This window comes from Triturus cristatus, chromosome 3_2 (assembly GCF_964204655.1).
Source record: "Triturus cristatus chromosome 3_2, aTriCri1.1, whole genome shotgun sequence".
NCBI lineage: Eukaryota > Metazoa > Chordata > Amphibia > Caudata > Salamandridae > Triturus > Triturus cristatus.
In genome coordinates this window covers 844,406,543-844,428,180 of record NC_140584.1, presented here as the reverse complement: position 1 = coordinate 844,428,180, position 21,638 = coordinate 844,406,543, and the positions used below count along the sequence as shown (strand labels likewise).

At 42.3% G+C, this 21,638-nt stretch overlaps 1 protein-coding gene across 1 annotated transcript in view; it reads right to left on the bottom strand.

Moving 5' to 3' along the window:
* The window catches only part of SLC13A2 (solute carrier family 13 member 2), a 255,046-nt gene that overhangs the window by 127,163 nt on the left and 106,245 nt on the right, over positions 1-21,638 (bottom strand). The window contains exon 3 of the mRNA XM_085649113.1: positions 3,919-4,055. Coding sequence (XP_085505239.1) covers positions 3,919-4,055 — 137 coding nt within the window. The remainder of the gene's footprint in view (positions 1-3,918; positions 4,056-21,638) is intronic.

The window sequence follows — 21,638 nt, the reverse complement described above, 5'->3', positions numbered from 1 at the left end:
TCATTAGGCATATTCTGAATAAACGAATTATAAAAATTTACTATAAGCCAGATCCCATTTAAGTTGGAATTAATTTCGACTGCTAAACAGTAAGGTGAACCCGTTTCTACTTTGCTATATTTGCCATCAATAGTTAATGCAATAAGGGTCAAAAGACCGCCTTTAGCCCTTCCCCTATTTGAGGCAACCGCTGGTGACCAAAAGGCACAAAAACCATCAAGTAGAAAGGTGTTTTCAGTGTCCCAAGTTTCTTGCAGGCCAATAATTTCATGACCTAATAGAGTGTCCCTCCAGATAGGGTCATGCACTTTGTTATTTAATCCAGCTATGTTCCAACTAAGGACGCTTGTGCCAAGGGGCGATTGTGGGATACTGACAGTTGCATCCACTCTTTCATCATTGACAGTCCCCAATGCAGGCATGACATTTTGTGTGTCCTCTCCACGTATGGTTGATACAGAACCACCTGGTGCCATGACCTCACCCTCCACAACGGGCAAGTTCTCCATGCTAAGTCTTATAGTGCCCCCATGATGCAGTCAATCATTAGAGTCTAAGTTACTCAGGGCCTGAAAGCGATTTGAAACGGCAAGACCCTGAGGAAACTGGCTTTCAGGATGACTTACTCTGGGCTCCCATAGAACACTGTGGGGTAGTATTTTCTGTTCTTTATAGAAATGGCCCAATGAATGGAGGGTGATACCCTCACCAGTGTAAGGAAGCAAAGTGGCTTTTGATAGGATGTTGTGCACTATATGGGGATTACTAAAATTTATTATTACACAATCCCCCTTTATAGTCTTGCGTGATCGCCCAACCCAGGAAACTCTTCTCGCGGTCAAAATCAGATGAGATAAATGTACTGGAAAGCCAAAATTCCTATTTAGCCACGATACTGATTTATTTTTAAGAGATTCATGGGTTTCAAAGGAGGAATTCTGGGCAACATCCTTCAAAGGAGGAACATTTTTTAACACAATGACAAAAGGGGCACAGTCAGGGGGGAGATCTGGTTTTACACCTCCCAGGTGTGTACTTAATATTGCATCATTTTTGCTTGGGCAACTGCCAGAGGGAAAGGTAATCTTCTCATTTACTGATGGAACAGTCACCGGTGGGGCTGTGCTATTTAGAGTATCCTTTGAGTGCTTCATGATATCAACAGAGACTGGTAGGCCCTCCGCGGCTATGGTCGGGTTCTCAAAAGAAATGGTCTTATTTGCCAAGAGATTACGTAGACCTTCAATCTCGACAGATAGTTCGCCAATTTTGGTAACTAGGGGTTCAACAATTTTCAAGATTTTAGACTCTACGAGGCCTAACAGGGATTCAAGTTGATCAGAATCTAACTTAGCCATAGGATGATTAATAGTGGCTGTATCCTTAGTGGCCTGAGTGGTTGGCACAGAGCCCGTCTTCTTATGATTGCTTCGTGTGGGACCCTGTTTAAGATGAGTCCGTTTACGGGATCTTAACATTCTCTGGGATGGCCGTTCCGGAGAGTCTTCTACAGTCTCATTAACGTCAGTTGTTAAATCTCTATTAACTTCAAGTAAATCCTGATCACTAGGAATGTGATCATCCAAAGATGTTAAATCATTCTTTTCATTTTCACAATTTGTGACATGGGGTGAAGTAGAGAGTACGATGTCTATATCATTCAACAAAGGACCAGCAGGCAAAGAATTTGAACCATGACCTAGTGATTTACGTCTATCACTGTTGATTTTGGTGACAACTTTAACTAGGTAGTTATCCAACGTTGAGATAGGCGCTGATTTACCTCCTGCTATCACTTTAGCCATGTTTTATTATGCCCCTGAGAGGGCCTAAAACTTCAATTAAACTTTCACAAGTGCGGCAACGCCAACATGTGTCAATATACCTAATGAAACTTATTAACCACTCATTTAAAAACAATCCAAAGTCTTACGGTTTAGTGTAGGGGCCCGTCCCGGCCTCAATCGGTCCTCTGAGGGCCACAGAGGGCCCGCCCTTTGCCCGGGCTTAGCCCGGCGTCCGCCCGCGCGCGTCCCGCGACGCGGAGGGAGCACCAGTGTTTTAAGCGCCTCCGGGCGCGTTCTTCGTCGTCAGGAGCCGCTGGGGCACCTGGGAGCGGTAGTTTTCCCCGCTGTGTGGCCGCGCGGTGAAGCGGCAGCGAGAGGAGCCCAGGCAAACAACGGCGAGACTCCAGGTGAGGTTGAGGGGACACCGACAACACCTCACGGTCCCCTCGTTCAAATTTCCGGCTTCCCCGCTCCACCGAGGGAGCACCAGTGTTTTAAGCGCCTCCGGGCGCGTTCTTCGTCGTCAGGAGCCGCTGGGGCACCTGGGAGCGGTAGTTTTCCCCGCTGTGTGGCCGCGCGGTGAAGCGGCGGCGAGAGGAGCCCAGGCAAACAACGGCGAGACTCCAGGTGAGGTTGAGGGGACACCGACAACACCTCACGGTCCCCTCGTTCAAATTTCCGGCTTCCCCGCTCCACCGAGGGAGCACCAGTGTTTTAAGCGCCTCCGGGCGCGTTCTTCGTCGTCAGGAGCCGCTGGGGCACCTGGGAGCGGTAGTTTTCCCCGCTGTGTGGCCGCGCGGTGAAGCGGCGGCGAGAGGAGCCCAGGCAAACAACGGCGAGACTCCAGGTGAGGTTGAGGGGACACCGACAACACCTCACGGTCCCCTCGTTCAAATTTCCGGCTTCCCCGCTCCACCGAGGGAGCACCAGTGTTTTAAGCGCCTCCGGGCGCGTTCTTCGTCGTCAGGAGCCGCTGGGGCACCTGGGAGCGGTAGTTTTCCCTGCTGTGTGGCCGCGCGGTGAAGCGGCGGCGAGAGGAGCCCAGGCAAACAACGGCGAGACTCCAGGTGAGGTTGAGGGGACACCGACAACACCTCACGGTCCCCTCGTTCAAATTTCCGGCTTCAGGTGCAGTCCTTCAAACCACAGGGACCAGCTCTGGGTCGCATCCCATGCCACAGTGGGTCCTCAGCACAATTCCTGGGCACTTTGAGGCAACAAATCACTACATCAAGGACTCACGGTAGAGCTGCACGCTCTCCCGAGACAGAAAGTGGGCCTTCTCCATCCTAACTGCATGCCACTCATACTAGAATTTCTCAGGGATATAGTCTGTGGGCCCAATTCACAAAGGTAAAGTGAGACGAAAGTCTAACTTTACGACTTTCGGTACTCACAAAGAGCATTTACTACTCGTAAATACCCTTTGTGTATACCGAAAGTTATAACGTTCAACTTTTGCCATTCACAAAGGGCATTTACGAGTAGTAAATGCTCTTTGTGAGTACCGAAAGTCGCAAAGTTAGACTTTTGTCTCACTTTACCTTTGTGAATCGGGCCCTGTGTTTTTTCCTTAAGATTACATTGAAAAAATGAGGGTGATAAGATTGTTACATCCCCTCAAAAAGAACGAGATAAGGAATGAAAACCTTGAAGATATGATAAAACACATATGCACTCTCTATTTAAAAATGGATACATAGGTTTAAAAAACGAATTGGAAAAATGTAACAAGAAAAAGTGGTCTGGTGAAAGACTGGAGAATGTCACACAATTAAATATCGATGAAGATGAATTAACTGTGGCCTAAAAAACACGGTTTGAGCATAATGTGAGTGATTTTAAATGGATTGAAGATGCGGACTGGTTGTCTAGGTGCCATTCCAGCAGACTAGTGAGTGTTCGGTACAGAGAAATAATAATAATAAAAATAGTTTCGTGTAGGGGCGGGTTATGGTCTCATGTTGGCTGAGAGCGGCTTGGCAGTCAGAGAATAAACATGTAGAGCTTAGAGATCGCATATAAAACTACAACAATTTACTCTTAAGACCCGCATACAAGGGCGCCAATACCTGAAACAGAAACCCCAAGCCACCCACACCACAATCCGCCGGTAGTAGGTGTAACTCACAGAGCTGGTTTGACCCCGACGATCAGCAGCACGCGCAGGGCGATGCGCTTGTGCAGGTTCCAGTGCTCCACCGCAATAGCAACCAGCAACCCTCCGATGAAGAGCATGTTGGTGTCCTTCAAGTACTGGGCACAGACCTGCAAGAAGACAACATGGAGTCACAGATGAACTGCAACAGGCTGTCAAAGGTGACTCATAGCCAGCATTTCTCCAGCACAGGTGCCCCATTAGCTCGTTGCTAGTCAGCGTTACAACAGAACTGGTCAAGGAAGTCTTAAAAATAAGTAAGTGTGTCCTGCAGAGCTGCCACACTTGCTATCTAGCTTGATAAAGCCTCCCCTTTTATTGGGGCTGGTAGCCCTTGCGCACATGGCACTTGGCCTGGCTGAACAAGTGTGGACTACTCAATACTTGGCAAGGCAGTGCGAGATAAAATTGCATACGGCACTGTTGGCACAGGCAGTAGCAGGGCTACTGCAGCACAAATGGCATTGGGCCTGGTCATAGTTTAATAGACCTGGCTAAGAGTGTAATGTGGTAGAGCAGGCATAGATTGACCAGGATTTGGCAAACTTGGTCATGGAAATAAAAGATGTCATACAGAAGGAGGAGGATCTGGTTGTGCTTCCATATATAGGACTAATCCTGACTGCGACTGCATAGTTGATTATGATTTTAGAAATTTGGCACAGATAGAGATACTAGGGGCCATATGTAGGTAAATTACATTTACCGATTCTTAAATACCGAATTTTACCGATTCGGTATTTATGAATCGGTAAATGTAATGTAGGTAAAATATTACCGAATCGGTAAGTGTCGGTATTTTAGAATCGGTATTTACCGATTCGGTAATGGCAACTGGCTTCCCATTCATTCCTATGGGCCTGGAGGCCCATAGGAATGAATGGGAAGCCAGTTGCCATTACCGAATCGGTAAATACCGAATCGGTAATGGGGGAGGCATCATCATGGGTGGCAGGGTGTCACATTGACACCCTGTTGCACCCCTGATTCGTGCATGTGTGCACATGTGGCACACATACATGCCCTAAGGGCATGTATGTCTGCCACATTGCACACTTCAAAGTGCACAAAAATGCTTTTTTACAGCTAATCGTCATTTACCACCAACTTTTAGTTGGTGGTAAATAACGAATCCCCACACCAACCACACACTCCCCCTACATATCATTTCAGGATTTGGTATTTACCGAATCGGTAAAATTACCGATTCGGTAATTTTACCGATTCGGTAAATTACCGAATCCTGAAATGTGCCCCCTACATACCAAAAGCCTAAATACCGGTCGGTAACGGAATATTTACCGAAAATCGGCCGTTACCGACCGGTATTAGGCTTCCTACATATGGCCCCTAGTGTGGAAATGCTGGTGTGTCTGCCATTGGGTCTGGTAGACCTGGAAAACATTGCCAAACCTCCCTTCTGTATGCCGTGTTTCTGGAGCAGCTAGTAGAGTCTTTTCCATTGTTAATACTTCATCTACAGAACTCTTGACGCATCCATCTCTAGATTCCCATAGTTCTCTCACTTTCTCTGCTATCAGAACACATTTATCAGCATCTGCTGCCTGCCATCTTTCATCTTTTTGTGATCCACTGAGTTGAAAAAGGATCTGTTCTGGGCTACCAACTGCTGTGTCCCCTCCAACAGACCAGTGCACTCCAAATGCAGTAGACAGCAGTAAAGTGTGGTGGCTTCCCGAATTGGATTCATGCAGGTCACGCAAGACCACTTGAAAGACCAGAAGAGGAAGAACAAGAACAGATTGAGAGGCAAGGAGGGCATGAGCTTGAGCCTGAGCAGTGTTGAATAAAGTGGGCACCAGCTACTGGGTCTCGTGAGACTGTTGTCAATGAAAGATAAGATTTGAGTCAAGAGCAAGTGCAACAAATAAAGGAAACAAACAAGAGAAGTTGTGAAGACAATCTTGAATCTGATTAAACTGTACAAGTGAAGAAAGCTAGAATAGGAGCTGTATGGCCAAAGGGAGTGAAAAGACTGAAATACACTCTGAAAGGAAAAGTTCCAAACACAATAGTGGAAATGTTGACCCTAACTGAACAAAGTGATTCTGAAGAAGATACAGTTCAAAGAACAAAAAGAGCAAGAATTCCAAATAAGAAATATACGGCACCCGAATGGGCATATGTGGTGTATGAAACAGCAGAACACACAGATCAGTGTGGGGAAAAGGTTGTTGCAGAATTGAGTCACAGAAATGATCATGATCCACCCTAAATGAACTGTGTTAAATTGGGGTGCAGATAATTGAAAAAAATCACTCGGAAGAGTGCATATTATTAAAGCTGAAATTGAATTGAAGGCTGTGAATATAAAAAAAAAGAGGGGTGAAGCAAGACGGCTAAAGAAGGGCTTGGATACACTACACATTAGTTTTAGTTTTTAGCTTTTATATTTTAATTTGTTTTAAAATATTTTTTTAGTCTAGTTTTTGAATTTCCAAATTTATTTAGGTTTTTGATTTTTACAATTGAAAATGGCAGAATTAGATTTAAAAGAGGCTGGATATCAAAACCGAAGTTTTAAATTTAGATGTATTAATGCCGTCTTTATAAGTGTTTCGCTACGAATGTTTGTCTGGTTAACATTAACTGTTGTTGCGCCTTATTTTATGTATCCTACTAAAGATAATAATACTAATAGTGTGTTGAGCTAAATGTAGATGTGGATAATCTTAAAGAAGAACCACTGACTAATATGGAAAAGATAACAAATGAACATGCATATCATCAGGATAATTAAATTAAAAATTTCTCGTTAAATGTCTTTACTAAACTATTGTATGAGGTTGTTGATACTATGGATGTGAGAGACTGTTATGTGTGAATGCAATTACCATCTTCTGTGTCTTAGGGAGTAATTCTAAATTCACATAAAATTAGAAAATTGTCCACAGTGGTTGATCGTTTATCAACAGACACTGCTGGTGGGTTCTTGATGATTGATTCTGAAATGGTTGCTATAAGGTCTATGGTCTTACAGCAAAAACTTGTCCTTGATTTGTTATTAACTAAAGAGGGTGGAGATTCAACAGTGCTGTACTTATATCTCAGACAAAAGTAAGAGCCTGGAGGGATATATTAAGATTATTCCACATTTGCGTGACAATTTAACTGAACTGAAGGTTGACGGTGCTTGGGAGAGACTTGGTAAGGGCTTCTCCTCAGTGGGAAATAGTTTTTTTACCTTTGGTAATAGCTTATTAGGGAAAATACTAACACCAATAGTTGCTGTGGCTACAGGGATATTAATGCTAGCATTAATATATAAATGTTACAGATGTAAGAAACAAACACTGGATACTAGACGAAGAGCAAGAAAGAGAAAGAGAAAAGAAATAGAGCTACAAGACAGATGAGGAAATTATTATGAAATAGGAAAGGATATAGATGGGGTTATGTTGAAACAAAAGAGAACTACTGCCTTCTGAGTAGTAAAACTTATGACAATTTGTATTTTGAGGTTGGTTTTTTATGATGGCTTAAGTCACCATCAGAGGGGGGATTCATGGAGCAGGGTTTTCGCAAAATAAAACCTGCTCGGATTGAACCCCACATTGTGTGAAAATACTAATCGAGTGGTGTGCAAAGTAAATGTAAAAGGCTAATGGGAAAAGATGAAAACTGCGCAAGCGCGTGATAAAGTGCTGTAGTAGGCTGCAAATAGACTAAAAGCTGCTACTTTTATTTTACACTAAACTAAATCAAAAGAATAATCTATTAAATTGAGCATGGATTAAGTGAGAAAAGATGCATCACATAGGGTGTTTTTAATAGTATGGCTTTGTAAACGATAAGTATTTGTCTTTTTTGAAGTGTGATTTTTCTGCTTTGCAGAAAAAGCTCAAGTGCCTCTTTTGAAATTAATATGGCATATTAGAAAATGTAGCAGGGAAGAAATTGTGAACTGTCCTTCGCGAGACCCTGTGTGCTTGCCAAGGTTGCATGGAGGAAACAAATTCAATATAGAGAACGGAACACTCCTTCAGTAAGTGGCGCATGAAAACAGTCGTGGTTCAAAAGTTGATACATGACTGAGATGGAGGAAGCGTACAAAGTATGGAAGCTTGAAATTGTATTTCCTTGGCTGGAAATTGATAAAATGAATAAACGTACAATGGATCTTTTTGCAAATTGCCATGCTAGGAGTAGTGTGATTGAACACCCCTGTTTTGACCAATAGAATTAAATGAAATTGCATGTTATGATACAATGTTGGTTGGGCTTTAGAGGATTTAGAGTTTAACATTAGGTACCGGGTGGGTGGGTTGAAGGCGTGATTTTCCTACTTTGCGAGAGGAGAGAGCTGTGTTGCTGTTTCCTAAATTCTATGAACTGGCTGCTGTTGTGCTGAAACCTCACTTTAAACTTTGCTCCTTAACTTGAGGGGCCTTGCTTACTCTCTTGGCCAGAGAGTATCTTTCCAAATTTCTTGAACCTTGGTTAGTTTGATATTCTGAATTTGCATAACTGTATTGCAAATTACTTATGTTTCTATTCTTTTGATCTCTATGCCTTTCCACTCACACAGTGCTGTATTTGAGATGTGTTTATGAAATTTTCCATTGATGTTTCTTTTGAATGGCGATTTATGATTCGAGCTGTATTGTATTAGATGAGCAATCACATTAGTATAAATAAAACATTATTCACTCATAAATGAGTTTGTCTTTATTAGTGTTATTCACTGGTTACATGAAGATAGCATAATAGTTTATTCTAGATCCACGTAATATTTTGCCAAACCCTGATTACATAATAAAGATTGCATCACCACAAAGGATATTGCAAGGATGATATGGTAATGAGAATTTCATAAGGTAGGTTTACACTCACCCAGCATGATAGGGACTTATAGGGTATTAAATTGGGTCCAGGTAATGAAATTATTAGTCCCTGGTCACTGGATTACCCTTGATGTGACAAGTGGAATTCAAATGTCTATAAAAGAGACAAATGTAATATTATTTTTTTATTTAAGTATGTATTTTCTAAATTCCGTGCTGCTTTTAGGTGTTGTTACTTACTAGTATAAATATTGTGAGGTCATAAGCATTGCATATGGATTGCAGTCCTAACTATAACTTGTGACTTTCAGTGATTTTTCAGTTTTTATTTGGAACAACAACCACACTTTTACTATGTTTTAATGATTTCTTAATATTTTTAAAAATTAAGGTGTTATAACCAAAGTTAATTGTGTGTTGTAATTTTGTATTAACATTTTGTATAGATTCATTACAAGGGTAACAATGATAATATTATCTATATGTCATTATAGATAAGTGAATACATTAAAATAAGGAGGAAAAAGCTATATAATAAATGCTAATTGCTAATCAATTATATGCAAAGAGAAATGGATAAGTGAATAAATAATTGAAATATTAAGAGGTTGAACATCTAGATAATTTAGTAAGAAAGAGAAAAAGAGAGAAGAGGTGCAAAGTATTGAAAAGCAAATCACAACATAACTTGACAAATGCATGAATTAAACCATTATATATATGGTTAAATAACAAGCTATAACATAATAAATCCCTCCGATATTCTTAAATTAGTTCATAGAAATGATATAATGAGACAAAGTTGATCAAAAACACAGAACGAATAAATGAGAGTAAAATATCATATATGTGGAGGAATAAAGCATATCATCCTAAGAAAGAATGAGAAAGGGGAAATGAGATGCTGTAAAATATAATAGGATGAATGAGATAAATTTAAAGATATAAAAATTTCCAAGGGGGTGGAGGGATAGAAAAGGAAAGGGTAAAAAAGGATACTAAAACATTAAGGAAAAACAATGTTGAACTAGGAAGCATTAGTATTTGCACTGGAGGTACTATCATCAATATTGTTACTATCATTCATATTTAAGAAAGGTAACCAAACCTAGAGAAATATATCAGTTTGATTCGGAAGATTGTAAATTACTTTTTCATGGGATGCTGTGTGTATCATTGTTGTCAACCATTCTTCTTGCGAAGGAGGGGATGGAGATTTCCAGTGTTGTAAGATACATATTTTTGCTGTAGCCAATGCTGTATGAAAAAGGCGACGTTGTAGTTTGGAGAATTTTGGGGAGAGTCTTAGGTCATGAAGGAGAATATTAGCTGGGGTTAGCGGAAGACACAAAGGCATTGTGGATCTTAAGGATTTACCTACATAAGTCCAAAAAGATTGTACCATTGGACATTCACAGATAATGTGTGTTGAGTCACAATTAGCGTTGGAACATCTCCAGCAATTAGCATGTGAGAGTAGTCCAGCCTTCTGCAGTTTTGCAGGAGATCAATGCCAATCATGAAGGATTTTAAAAAGACTAAATATTAGTCTAGCTTCACGGGTTCCTTTTCCCAAGTCTTCTAATATCTCCTCCCACTCTCCAGTAGTGTAACATAGTGAAAGTCGAGCCTGACATTTAAAGTGCATCACCTGTGATAAAGGTTGAGGATAAAGGTGTGTTGTAAAGACTTTGTAGAGCCAGATATCACCTCTTTATGTTTGCCCCATGTATTCAAATAAGATACGATTTGTGGAACTTGAAGATCCCCAGAAGATAAAGCCAGGTGTTTCTTCAAACATTGTTGAAGTTGAATATATTTCAAAGATTGATGTTGTGGAAGATTACATTCTTCTCTTATTTGTGTGAATGATTTAAAATCATCGTGAAAAATTTGATCTAATGTTTGAATACCTGCTGATTTCCATAATGGGAAGGTCAATGTGCCAACAAGGGATTTATTTTAAAGTGATCAGTTAATTATTTAGGAGATTTGAATCAATAGGTATGTTGAAATAAATTAACATCAATCTGAAATCAATTCCATAAATTCAACATCATAAATATCTAATGATGACAACGCACACGTTGTCATCATTAGATATTTATGATGTTGAATTTATGGAATTGATTTCAGATTGATGTTAATTTATTTCAACATACCTATTGATTCAAATCTCCTAAATAATTAACTGATCACTTTAAAATAAATCCCTTGTTGGCACATTGACCTTCCCGTATCTATATGCCCAAGCCCTCAAGGGTATATTGGGTCTGACCCCTATTCATTATTGATTTCCATAATGGTCATGATATTACTTTTTTATTGATACGAATATTAGTGTTGTTCCATATAGGTGGCTTTTCATGAATATTTGGGTTTAAGGCTAATAATCGATGTGCCCGCTGCCAGGATTTAAGCATAGCTAATAAAATTGGGTTTTTGGGTTTCTGATGGTTAATTTTAGGACCATATAAGGCGGGATACTTGGACCCGAGGATATGAGGTGTTGTTCTATATAGATCCACTGTGGAATATCAGAAATCCCCTGTAACATGTATGATAACTGAGAAATCTGTAATGCTAAATTATAATGTTCAATGGATGGAAGACTCATTCCCCCGTAAGAGTGGTGAGCTCTCAGTTTAGCTGCAGCTAAGTGAGGTTTTGCTGAGCCCCATATAAAGGTTTTTATTTTGGAGTCTATTAGTCTCAACGTAGATAAGGGAATATTCAGAGGGAGCATACCTAAAGTATATAAAAAATGGGGGAGAGTGACCATTTTAACAGCTTGAACTCTGCCCCACATGGAAAGATTTAGGGTTTTCTATTCATCAAAATCTTGTTGCATTTGAGTAATCAATGGATTTAGGTTATCTGTAATCATGCAATCCATACCTTTATTTATTAGAATACCCAAGTATTTAAGGCACAAAGGTTGCCAATGGAAAGGGAAACCATGTATGGCCGCTTTTGTGGTTCCATCGGAAATGGGTAAAGCTTCACTTTTGTCCCAGTTTATTTTATAACCTGACAAGGAGGAAAAACTGTCTGCAATTTGGAGTAAAGATGGGAGTGAGTGAGAGAGATCTGTGAGAGTGAGGAGAATGTCATCAGCATATAAATAGAGTTTGAATTCACGTATAGGGAGGCGTATTCCTGTGACTTAATCTGATTGGCGTATGGTGGCCGCTAAGGGTTCCATTGCTTAAAGGAAAAGAAGTGGGGATAAAGGACATCCCTGATGGGTTCCTCTTCGAATTGGAAATGGATCAGATGGAAAATCCCCACAATTTACTTGTGCAGAGGGATTGTCATAGAAGAGACGTACTTTATTAATAAACTGATCCCCTAGTCCAGAGCGTTCCAGTACTTGGAAGTACGGTCAAAGGCCTTTTCAGCGTCTAATAACAAGGCTAATGCGTCTTGTGAAAGGCTTTTGGCAGACCATAGTGTATGTGCCAATGTGTTTAAGTGATTCCTAGATGAACGTCCTGGAACAAATCCTACTTGGGTTGGGTGGATTAAGGAAGGTAGTACCTTCTTAAGACGGTAAGCTAGAATACTGGAAAATGTTTTAATTTTGCAATTCAAAAGTGAAATTGGGCGGTAAGTGGCACAAATTAGAGGATCATTGCCAGGTTTAGGGGGACTGCAATTATTGCTTAATTTGAGAGGGGACCTAAGGAATTATTACATTCTGCCTTTTTGAATGCATTGTGGAGAGATTCAATAATATTATGCCCGGTCCAACGATAACATTTAGCTGGAAAGCCATCTTCTCCAGGGGCTTTGTCATTTGGCAATTTGGTTATCGCATACGCAATCCCATCCCTACTAATCTCTCCCTCAAGAAGGGCCCTACCTTCATCAGAAAGACGGGGAAGATCTACCTTTGAAAGAAAAGTAACCAGTCCTTCTGAATCTATTGGTGGCCCTGGTATGTAGAGAGATTTGTAAAAAGAAGTACATTAATTTTCCACGTCTTGTGGCTTGGTAAGTATCCTACCCTGAGATGACCTAATAGTTGGGATGTCAATAGCTGCTTCTCTTTGTTTTAGTTGTGCTGCTAATAACTGGCCTGCCTTTTCTCCTTGTTCGTAGTATCTCCTTTTCATTCGTTGGAGGGCAAATTCTGCCTTGGATGTGAAGAGGCCATTTAGTGCCATTCCGGCTCATTCTAGAGATTTACGGTTTTGTAAAGTTGGTGATGTGGTAGATAAGCAGGTATATAATACTATGTCTTGCTCTAGTTCCTTTTGATGTGCAGCAATTCGTCTGTTAGCTAGTGCTGCCTCACGCTTTAATTGACTGCTGATAGCAGCTTTAGCCAGAGCCCACATCACTCGACTTGAAGTCACAGAACCCTGATTCATGGAGAGGTAATCATGAAAGTATAATTGTAATTGAGATTTACCTTCAGGAGATTTATGTCACTGGATGTTCATACGCCATGGCTCGTGTCCTGGCTTAGGTATACCAAGTTCCGGAGCCAGAGAAACCGGGGAATGATCAGATAATGCTGCTCCCAAGATGCAGGATTCATGGATTGATTGGAACAGCCATTGGGACACTAAAAAATAGTCCAGACGAGACAAAGGGCCATGAGTTGGAGAGGAGAATGTATATTCAGTATCAGATGGATGGGAAAGACGCCAATGGTCGATTAAACCGTTATTCGCTAGTATGTCATCCATTAATGCCCAGTATGCTGCATTGTTTTTGTCTAGAGGGCCTGTTTTGTCTAAAATTGGATCTCTTACTATGTTCCAATCATCCCCTATAAGGTATTGTAAGGCACCTATCTCTGTTAATAAGTGATTCAGATGAAGGAATAATGATTTTTTGGTTCTTGTTGGGGCATAAATTGATCCTAATCAAATATAAGTATCTCCTATACTCCGTTTGGTGAATACATAACGACCGTCAAGGTCTGTCCATGACTTTAATATCATAACTTGGAGAGATTTGTGAATGAGAATTGCTACTCTACACTTGCGGTGGGACCTGTGTTTGTAGATTCACCCTTCTGTACACTACTATGGATCATCCTACCCACCCATTCTCTACATAGCTTGTCTGATTCCAGTGCGTCTCAATGTGTCTCTTAAAATAATGCCACATCCGCCTTTTTAGATTGAAGATATGATAATGCTTTTTTCCTTTTGATATAAAGAGCGAGACCTTGTACATTCCTCGTTATTAAAGAAAGGGGACTTGTGTTCATCATGCTAGACATGCCTAAAGCGGATGAGTGAATTTGAGCAATTTTAAAAGCAGGCTTATATGATTTTAGAGATGAGGGTGTCTTGAAACAATAAAATCAGAGGATGCAGAGATCAGCTTGTGGATGATTCAGAGAAAGATCTCCATTAGAGATTTTATTCTCAAACCGCATTGGAGCAGGTTGGTGGGTGTGAGTTATTCTAATAAAGTGTTCCATGATGCCAGGATGGGTGTTGCAGCCTTCCAGCCTTACCTGTATGAATGTCATATGTATACTTGGATATTTACCTTAACTAGGCCAACTATAGCATTGGTGTTGCTTGTGGGCAATCAATTTTGTTCCCTTCCAAATGACTTAGGTAGTTGTATATTAGAGCCTGTCTAGTGCAGTGACTGTAGGTCTTCAGCTTCTGATTTAAGTTATTGTGCATTTTGTGTGCTCTGCTGATAGTATTTTTAAGCTTCTGAGCTAAGATCAATGGTTTATCCTAGATCTGTAGTGACACATCAATACCACGGATGTATGGAAGGTGTATGAGCACCTAACCCTGTGGTTTACTATGATTAGACTAATAGGTGACGTGAGATAGTTGTACCAAAGTTACCTTTCTTTTTGTGTTGAATAAAATTCCATCTTAGGAAGGACATTTTTGTGATGAGACATCCACACAAATGAGATAACTTCAAAAGTGAATTTATTCCAAGTCATAACAAAACTGAGAATCCACTGCAGGAAATGCCTGCAGCAGAGAATATACCAATTGTCAACCTTTGGAACGCTCACATATGCTTAAAAAAGGTAATGGCATAATTGCAGCGTAGTGTTCCAAAGGGAAAAGTACAAATCACAATATATTATCTTGTTTCTTTCAACAAAACAACAAATTTATTAACATCAAGCAGGAAAAAACACAAGCAACTAAAAAAAAAGATTCAAACAAAAGAACATTGGATCAAACAGTCATCTTGTTATAAAGAAATTAAATAATAGTTCACCTTAGCTTCCAAGCAGAAGTTAACTCTATGCAGCGTACAATCTGCAGAAGAAGACTTTTCAATGCCATTTTCAATTTCTGTCTGTGCACGTCTGTAGGAAAGTAGAATCTGCTCCTTATGGTAACCTCCACTTTTTGCTTGATGTAATACTGTTTTTGACTGGTCTGACTGGGATGCTCCTCATCAGGACCCCAGTCTATCTGCTTTCTCCTTAAACTGTAATGTTATGTACTTAGGTACACCCCAGATTGGATACTGGGGTACCCTTGTCAGTCCCTAGTATTTGGTACCCATGTACCCAGGGCATAGGTACCCCAAAGGTCTCCCATGGGCTGCAGCATGTTTTATGCCACTCGTGAGAGACCATTCAAAATGTAACTACAGACCTGCTATTGCAGGCTGCGTAAGTTGGTGCATGCACCACTTACTTAAGATAAAGGATTTCTATAGCTAAGGGACACTCCACTTAAAACCTATGAGTCAGTCCTTTACAATCCTGAAGGCAGGGTGCTTGGTTCTAAGAGTGAGAGAGTGCCCCTGCATGAGCAGGACACCCCTGCAGCGTACGGAGCCCATTCTCCCAGGTTGTCAGTGAAGCAGCCAGATACTAGTATAGAGGGGCATTACGCGACCGCATGATGACCATCTTGAAAATAGCTGCAACAAACCCTATCTTGCTTGATGTCAAACCTGTTGGAAACATACCTCCACACCGGTAACCGGTGTGGGAGGTATGATTCCACCCACCAGGAAGGCCCTTCGTGGGGCCCTCGGTGTTCCCGGTACCAGCCTTCTAGCTCCGGACAGCACAAAATGGTTACTGCTGACCAAAGACACACTTCTGCCCTCCTGCTGCTGAGCTAAGCTCGAGCAGGGGAAGGCAAGACAATAGGCATCCTGTCACAGGAAGGTGTGACCATCTCCCAGACAGGATTTAGTGTATTAGGCCCTGGGTGGGTGAGCTTGCCAGCGCCCGTGAGTCTGCATGAGGGGCACATTTGGTATCTCTGTGCATAGTCCAGTTTAAACCAGTTCTGGGAGCCGTTGGCTCCCGCTCTGGCGCAAAACAGGACAAAAGACATGGGAGCAACCTCCCCCGTGTCCAGACCCTCCATTGGGAGGGTCACTTGAGTCTTTCCTACCCTCTCCCGTGGGTACTTAAGTGCTTACCTGGCTGTACGACTCTAGGTTCGTTGTGGACAAGTTTCTGAATTAAACCACTGCACTTTGACTGTCTGGGCACTCTGGACTTCGCTGGACTTTGTTTGGGCCTGGCTTTGTCTCCCTTCCAGTCTGCTGCATTGTCCGTGTCCATGCATTATCCAGGAACCTTCGAAGGCCTTTTATGCATGAAAGACATCCAAAGTAATCTCCCTTTGAGTGAAGGAGTCACTCCCCAGCATTTGCAGGCACCACAATGAAGATGACCGGTCGAAGATCCCGGGCTCCTCTGGACTACTTGAACTCTGCAACTCAGGTGGTGCTTTTCCTCAGCCCCCGAGGACTGCTCTCCACTCTGACCAAGTTTGAGGTCAGCAGCTTGAGGGGGGGTTGCAATAAGTGAACCTCTGGGTACCACGTCACCTTTGCAGTTACAGAGGCTTGCTGACATCTTTGCAAGACGATCTCTAGGCTCCAAGTAGCCCCAACCCTGAGAATCTTTGGCCACACCGCATTGTGTGCATCGTGGCCTGCTCCTTTTTGGTGAGCTGCTTGAGGTCCTCTTGCAACTCCTGTGCCATTGGCCTGTGGGTCCATTTGAGGGTCACCTTTGATTTCCTTGGGCACCCCATATTGCGCGGGGCCTGCCCTGACTCCCCTGCTTGCGGTGATTCACCTGGACCTTGCTGGTCTGAACCGTAGTCTATCTTGACTTCCTGCATGGGTTGCTTTTGCCAAGGACTGTTGGTGCTCCTGCCGGACACTGACCCCTGAGAACTCAACATCCTCCGTTGGGCAGCTTGTATCTGGCTCCTGGTCATCCTCAGCATCGCCTGGTCCCTACAGCTGAAGAGTCAAGATCACCGTCAACTATCCTGAAGCACCCGACATTGGTGAGCATTCATCTACCTAGCCCCTGGTCACTCTTCAGTGACCCAGACTCTGTCCCCTATGCTTTCAGATACTCTTCATCCAGAATCTACATTTAGATTCCTCCCGACACTTTCTCCTCTTCCAGAAGTGGCACTTTCCGGAAGTCCTTCGTAGGATTTGACAGCGGCTTCCGAAGCCACTTCACACCTATGCACCCTGCTTACCTGGGATAGGTAACTTGGGTACCACAGTATCCACAGGTGGGGTGGCTCTCCAACCTTCTGTCTTCCATTGGGTTTCTTCAGAGTCTACTGGGAAGGGTCCTTAAACTTTAAAACTCCAATGGCGACTTGCACATAGACTTGTACGGAGCACACAGTCGGGTTCCCGCACTGCACAAACTATCCGTGGGGTCCCTATCTACTCACCTTGGGTGGTTCCTTGGAGTCCCAGCAATTTTACGTCCTCTCGACATTTTCCTGACTTGAGTGGTGGTTCTTATACCACTTTTTTAGAATATGGTTTGGTCCCCCCCTTGGTACCGCTGTGTATTAGTGCTATTTACTGTGATTTCTTTGCCAAAATATTGTGTGCTTTGTGTTTATCTACGTGTAAGAGATACTCTAACGTACTAGATAGTGTTATATAATAAATACATATTTTTATAACTACTGTGTGGTTCTCTTTTCATTTAATCTATACTATAAGATTGCATTCTGGTAAAACAAGCTGCTTTACACTCCTTCAAGACTAATCCTGAGGCTGCCCTCCACAGCTACCACTTGGATAGCTTTCTAAGTTTGTCTGTGACCTCTTACATCACCAAAAGGGTTGTCTGGACTGGTGCAAGGTGCCCACTTACATTAGTGGACATCATAAACCAGGCCAGCCTCTCACAATGTCAATCAAAAAAGTAACTTATAAACATTTTTAGCACTCAACTACTGCCCCCCTCTTGAACTTACACTGCATTGACACACACTCTCTGTACCAAAACCGGTTCGCTGTAACATGCATCTCCTTTCTTTACAAAACTGTATTTATTGATACACACATCATTAGTAGAAAAAAGCAGTTGCTAAGTATGTTTTCTGGTGTTATAGTCAATATTTTGTCTATCTTGTGATGCAACCACTCTTTTGCTGACTGCATCATCCATATCTCCAAGTACAAATCATCATCATCATAATCAAACTTTCTTTCAGTCGTGCGATCATAAAAGTATGATGTACAATATAACTCTTACACAATAGATTGAAACATGAATAGGACAGGCGTTGCATAGCAAGGTCCTAAAAGTGCAATGTGCATTTCAACTCATACATAAAAGATTAAACATTGACAAAAGCTTTAAAAACATGTCATAAGCATCAAGCCATGTGGGACTGGTGCCATATTATCGTTTGTTTGCTAGGCGACCCTCTATCTAAAACACCCAAAACAGTAGCAACAAAAACCTCCGGGAAGCCAAGATCTTCTATTGGGGTCCGCTATGTTGGCAACGATCGATTGGCATGCGACCAGCGCAGACCTTGGGGGTGTCCATGATAAAATGCTATACAGCTGAAGCTTCAAAGTATCTAAAAACAGATGAAATACAATACTCCTCGTCCTCCTCGACCTTAACCTACTTGCAACAGCTTTCTCTTTATACCCCACATATGGCCCAAGAACTTTGCAACCGCACAGGCTACCACCAGTCTAGGGTCTGATCTGAGTACTTGCAAAGCTTCTGAATAATTATGTGTCCCCATCTGCCTGCATACAAGAGCGAGCCACTTAACTCTCAGACGTAAAGAAGCTGGACAGGCGAACAGAACATTTACTGAAGATTCTACTATAGCACTGCAAAAGGAGCAGGATCGAGATGATGCTGGAGTATTGCACCAAGAGCTGGTGAAGGCATTGAGGGGAAGCGTGCCAAATCTGAACTGCATATATAATTTCCTATCAATGGGTCTCTGAATTATATCTAAATATTGTTCTAGGGAGGCTACGCTTTTATTATCCGTAAATTCCGAGGTTACCCGATCCTCATTAGGATTAGCGATTGATGACTGAGCTACCCAGCCCCAAAACTGTATTTTAATTTGGTCTTTGGTAGCAAGTGAAGCTGGGTCCCTATTTTACCAGTGGCCCTCCAGCCCTATGTTGGCTAATAAGTGTTTTACATTCCTTAGCCACCCAATCTTATTCTGCTTATCTAGGGAGATGACTTCATAAAGGGCCTTAACATATGAGCCTAACTATGGTGGACCTGATCCTCCGCCAGAACAGCAGTGGTCGAAGCTTAGCCTTGTCAGCAATCGATTTCCTACCCAAGTCTGACCTTAAGAGGTGGAGAGGTGTGCTCTGAGGTAGCTGAACCATACTCCTCAGAAATGTATTCTTGGCTCTAGATAGGTCGACCATCCTTTTGAAACCCCACAGCTCTGCACCTTATAGGGCTGAGCTGAGCTTCTTTGGATTTATATATCTGCAGTGGTGCTGCCACTTGTTTACTATGGGATGTTCTATGTTCCTTGCTCAGGGCCCCAGCTATTTGAGCGAGCTTCAGAGTAGATTTGACCACTTGAAGTTTCCAGGACATACTTGTTTGAAGGTGCTGACTCTCTCAAGTGGGATGTCTCCCAAAGTTGGTCTACCTTTGTAGGATTTGTGGCGGTTGATTGTCAAAATGTTTGTTTTGGAAGTATTGATCTCAAGACCACACGACCTACAGAAATCGCTAAAACAATTGAGCAGTAGCTGGAGCCCCCCAGAGGTTTTTGACACAAGCAGGGTATTGTCCGCAAACAGGAGCATCACGACCATTTCGCTCCCCAGCAATGACGCATCCGCTGGCACCTGCTGGAGATACTGTACATTGTTGTTCATATCAGAGATATAAGTGTTAGCGCTAAAACTCACCATTGGCAGACGGCCCTGCTAGCGTCAATTGCATCAGTGAGGTGGCCTTGGTCACCCCAGCGGACTTTAGAGAAGCATTGTGGAGGCGGAGGACTATAGATAAAATCTCCTGCGGCATCCCTCTTTCTGATAGGACCTGCCACAATTTCTGTCTGGGGACAAGGTCAAAGGTGGCTTTTAGATCAATGAAAGTCACATATAAACTCCTCCTGCCAATGACCACAATCTTCCACAAGAGCAGAAAGAAGCAGAGCACCTGGTCTACTGTTCCCATCTTATCTCTGAAACTGGCTTGGAATGGAGTTAAAGTATTGTTCTAATGTATTTTACCAGAAGTGCTTAACAGACCACTTTTTGGTATTGAGTTGATGAGGCTACCAGGTCTGTAGTTACTAAGTGATGACCTGCGAAACTGCCCGCTGCACTCCCCCTCACCTCAGGGGGGGCGGCTGAGCAGTGAGCCAGGACCGGTTTCTGTTCCCAGTCCAGCCCTGGGCACACACTATGTACAGGTTATATATTTAGATTATTTCAAAATTGTATGTTCATCAAAAGTATTCATGAGTAATTCCGGTTTCCACACGAAAGTTATAGTGATCCAAATTTTGGACTCCAGGGATCTTTTTTTTGTAGATCATTTTCAGTGTTAAAAAAGCATCAAATCCTTTCCAGTAGCCAACACGTGTTTAGTCGGAATTAATGACTTCATGAACACAGTAGTTTTGCCAGTCACACAGATGTCTTGCAGGTGAACTCCATTCCTCAACAAAACATACTGAGATCTGAGATCTAGGCTGATGCAGCCTCCATACATATTGTCTTTTGTAAAATCAGGATAAGGTTCATACTGATTCGCTGTTAGCTCTCTGAGCCCATAGGTAGGCAGAGATTTATAAAACTTAAGATTCAGTGGGCAGCCTCAAAGTAACACCAGCGTGGCCTTCGAGAGCCCTGTGCTTTCGAGATTAACAAATACTGTTTTAATAGTCCCCCCTGGATGCCTGGGCTTTGTTACACCGTGGCTCCCTTCGGACGGAAGCCCCATCCTCACTGGCAGCAGAGAAGTGTGACTTAAGTCTCGCTGGTTAGTCCTACACGCAGGTGCACATTCCCCCTAGTTATCTGCATCGTGGAGACTTTCTACTGCAAGACGTTAATGAGAAACCTCCCCCAAATAATCGTGTTTTGTGTGAAGCAAAACGGAAAACCTAATTGTGTTTGTTACGCTTATGCCGCGGAGAAGTGGTTTTCATATAAAAATTATTCGGGCACAAGATCCTTGTTCGGATCAGCAGTCAGCACACCGGGTTGTTCCAGAAAACTGCAGAACACTGGTATCTTTGTATGAGGTTCTTTGTTGGGCCAGTAAAATGAAGAATAACACGTTTCGGCCTGAAAGGCTCCTTTGTTAGTTGCCATGTTTCAGCATGATCTCTGCCTATTTCTTTCCGGTTTCAGGCGAAGAGATCATCAGTTCTGTGAAACGTCTATAACTTGTCTTTCACTTGTGTCCCAGGCCTTTAAAGTGTAAGTGTTCTTTCTGTTTGAATGAGTCGGTTGTAATTTAATCTCCCTCTGTGAATCCCATACATGAGACTATGAAAACATAATTAGGAAGGGAGGTTTTGTCATTGGCTTTTAATTGTTTTTCCTGGCACTTAGTTGCCTACTTTTCCCCACCCTCACAAAAAAGACTTTATGCTTGTGTCTGATGTCAACATT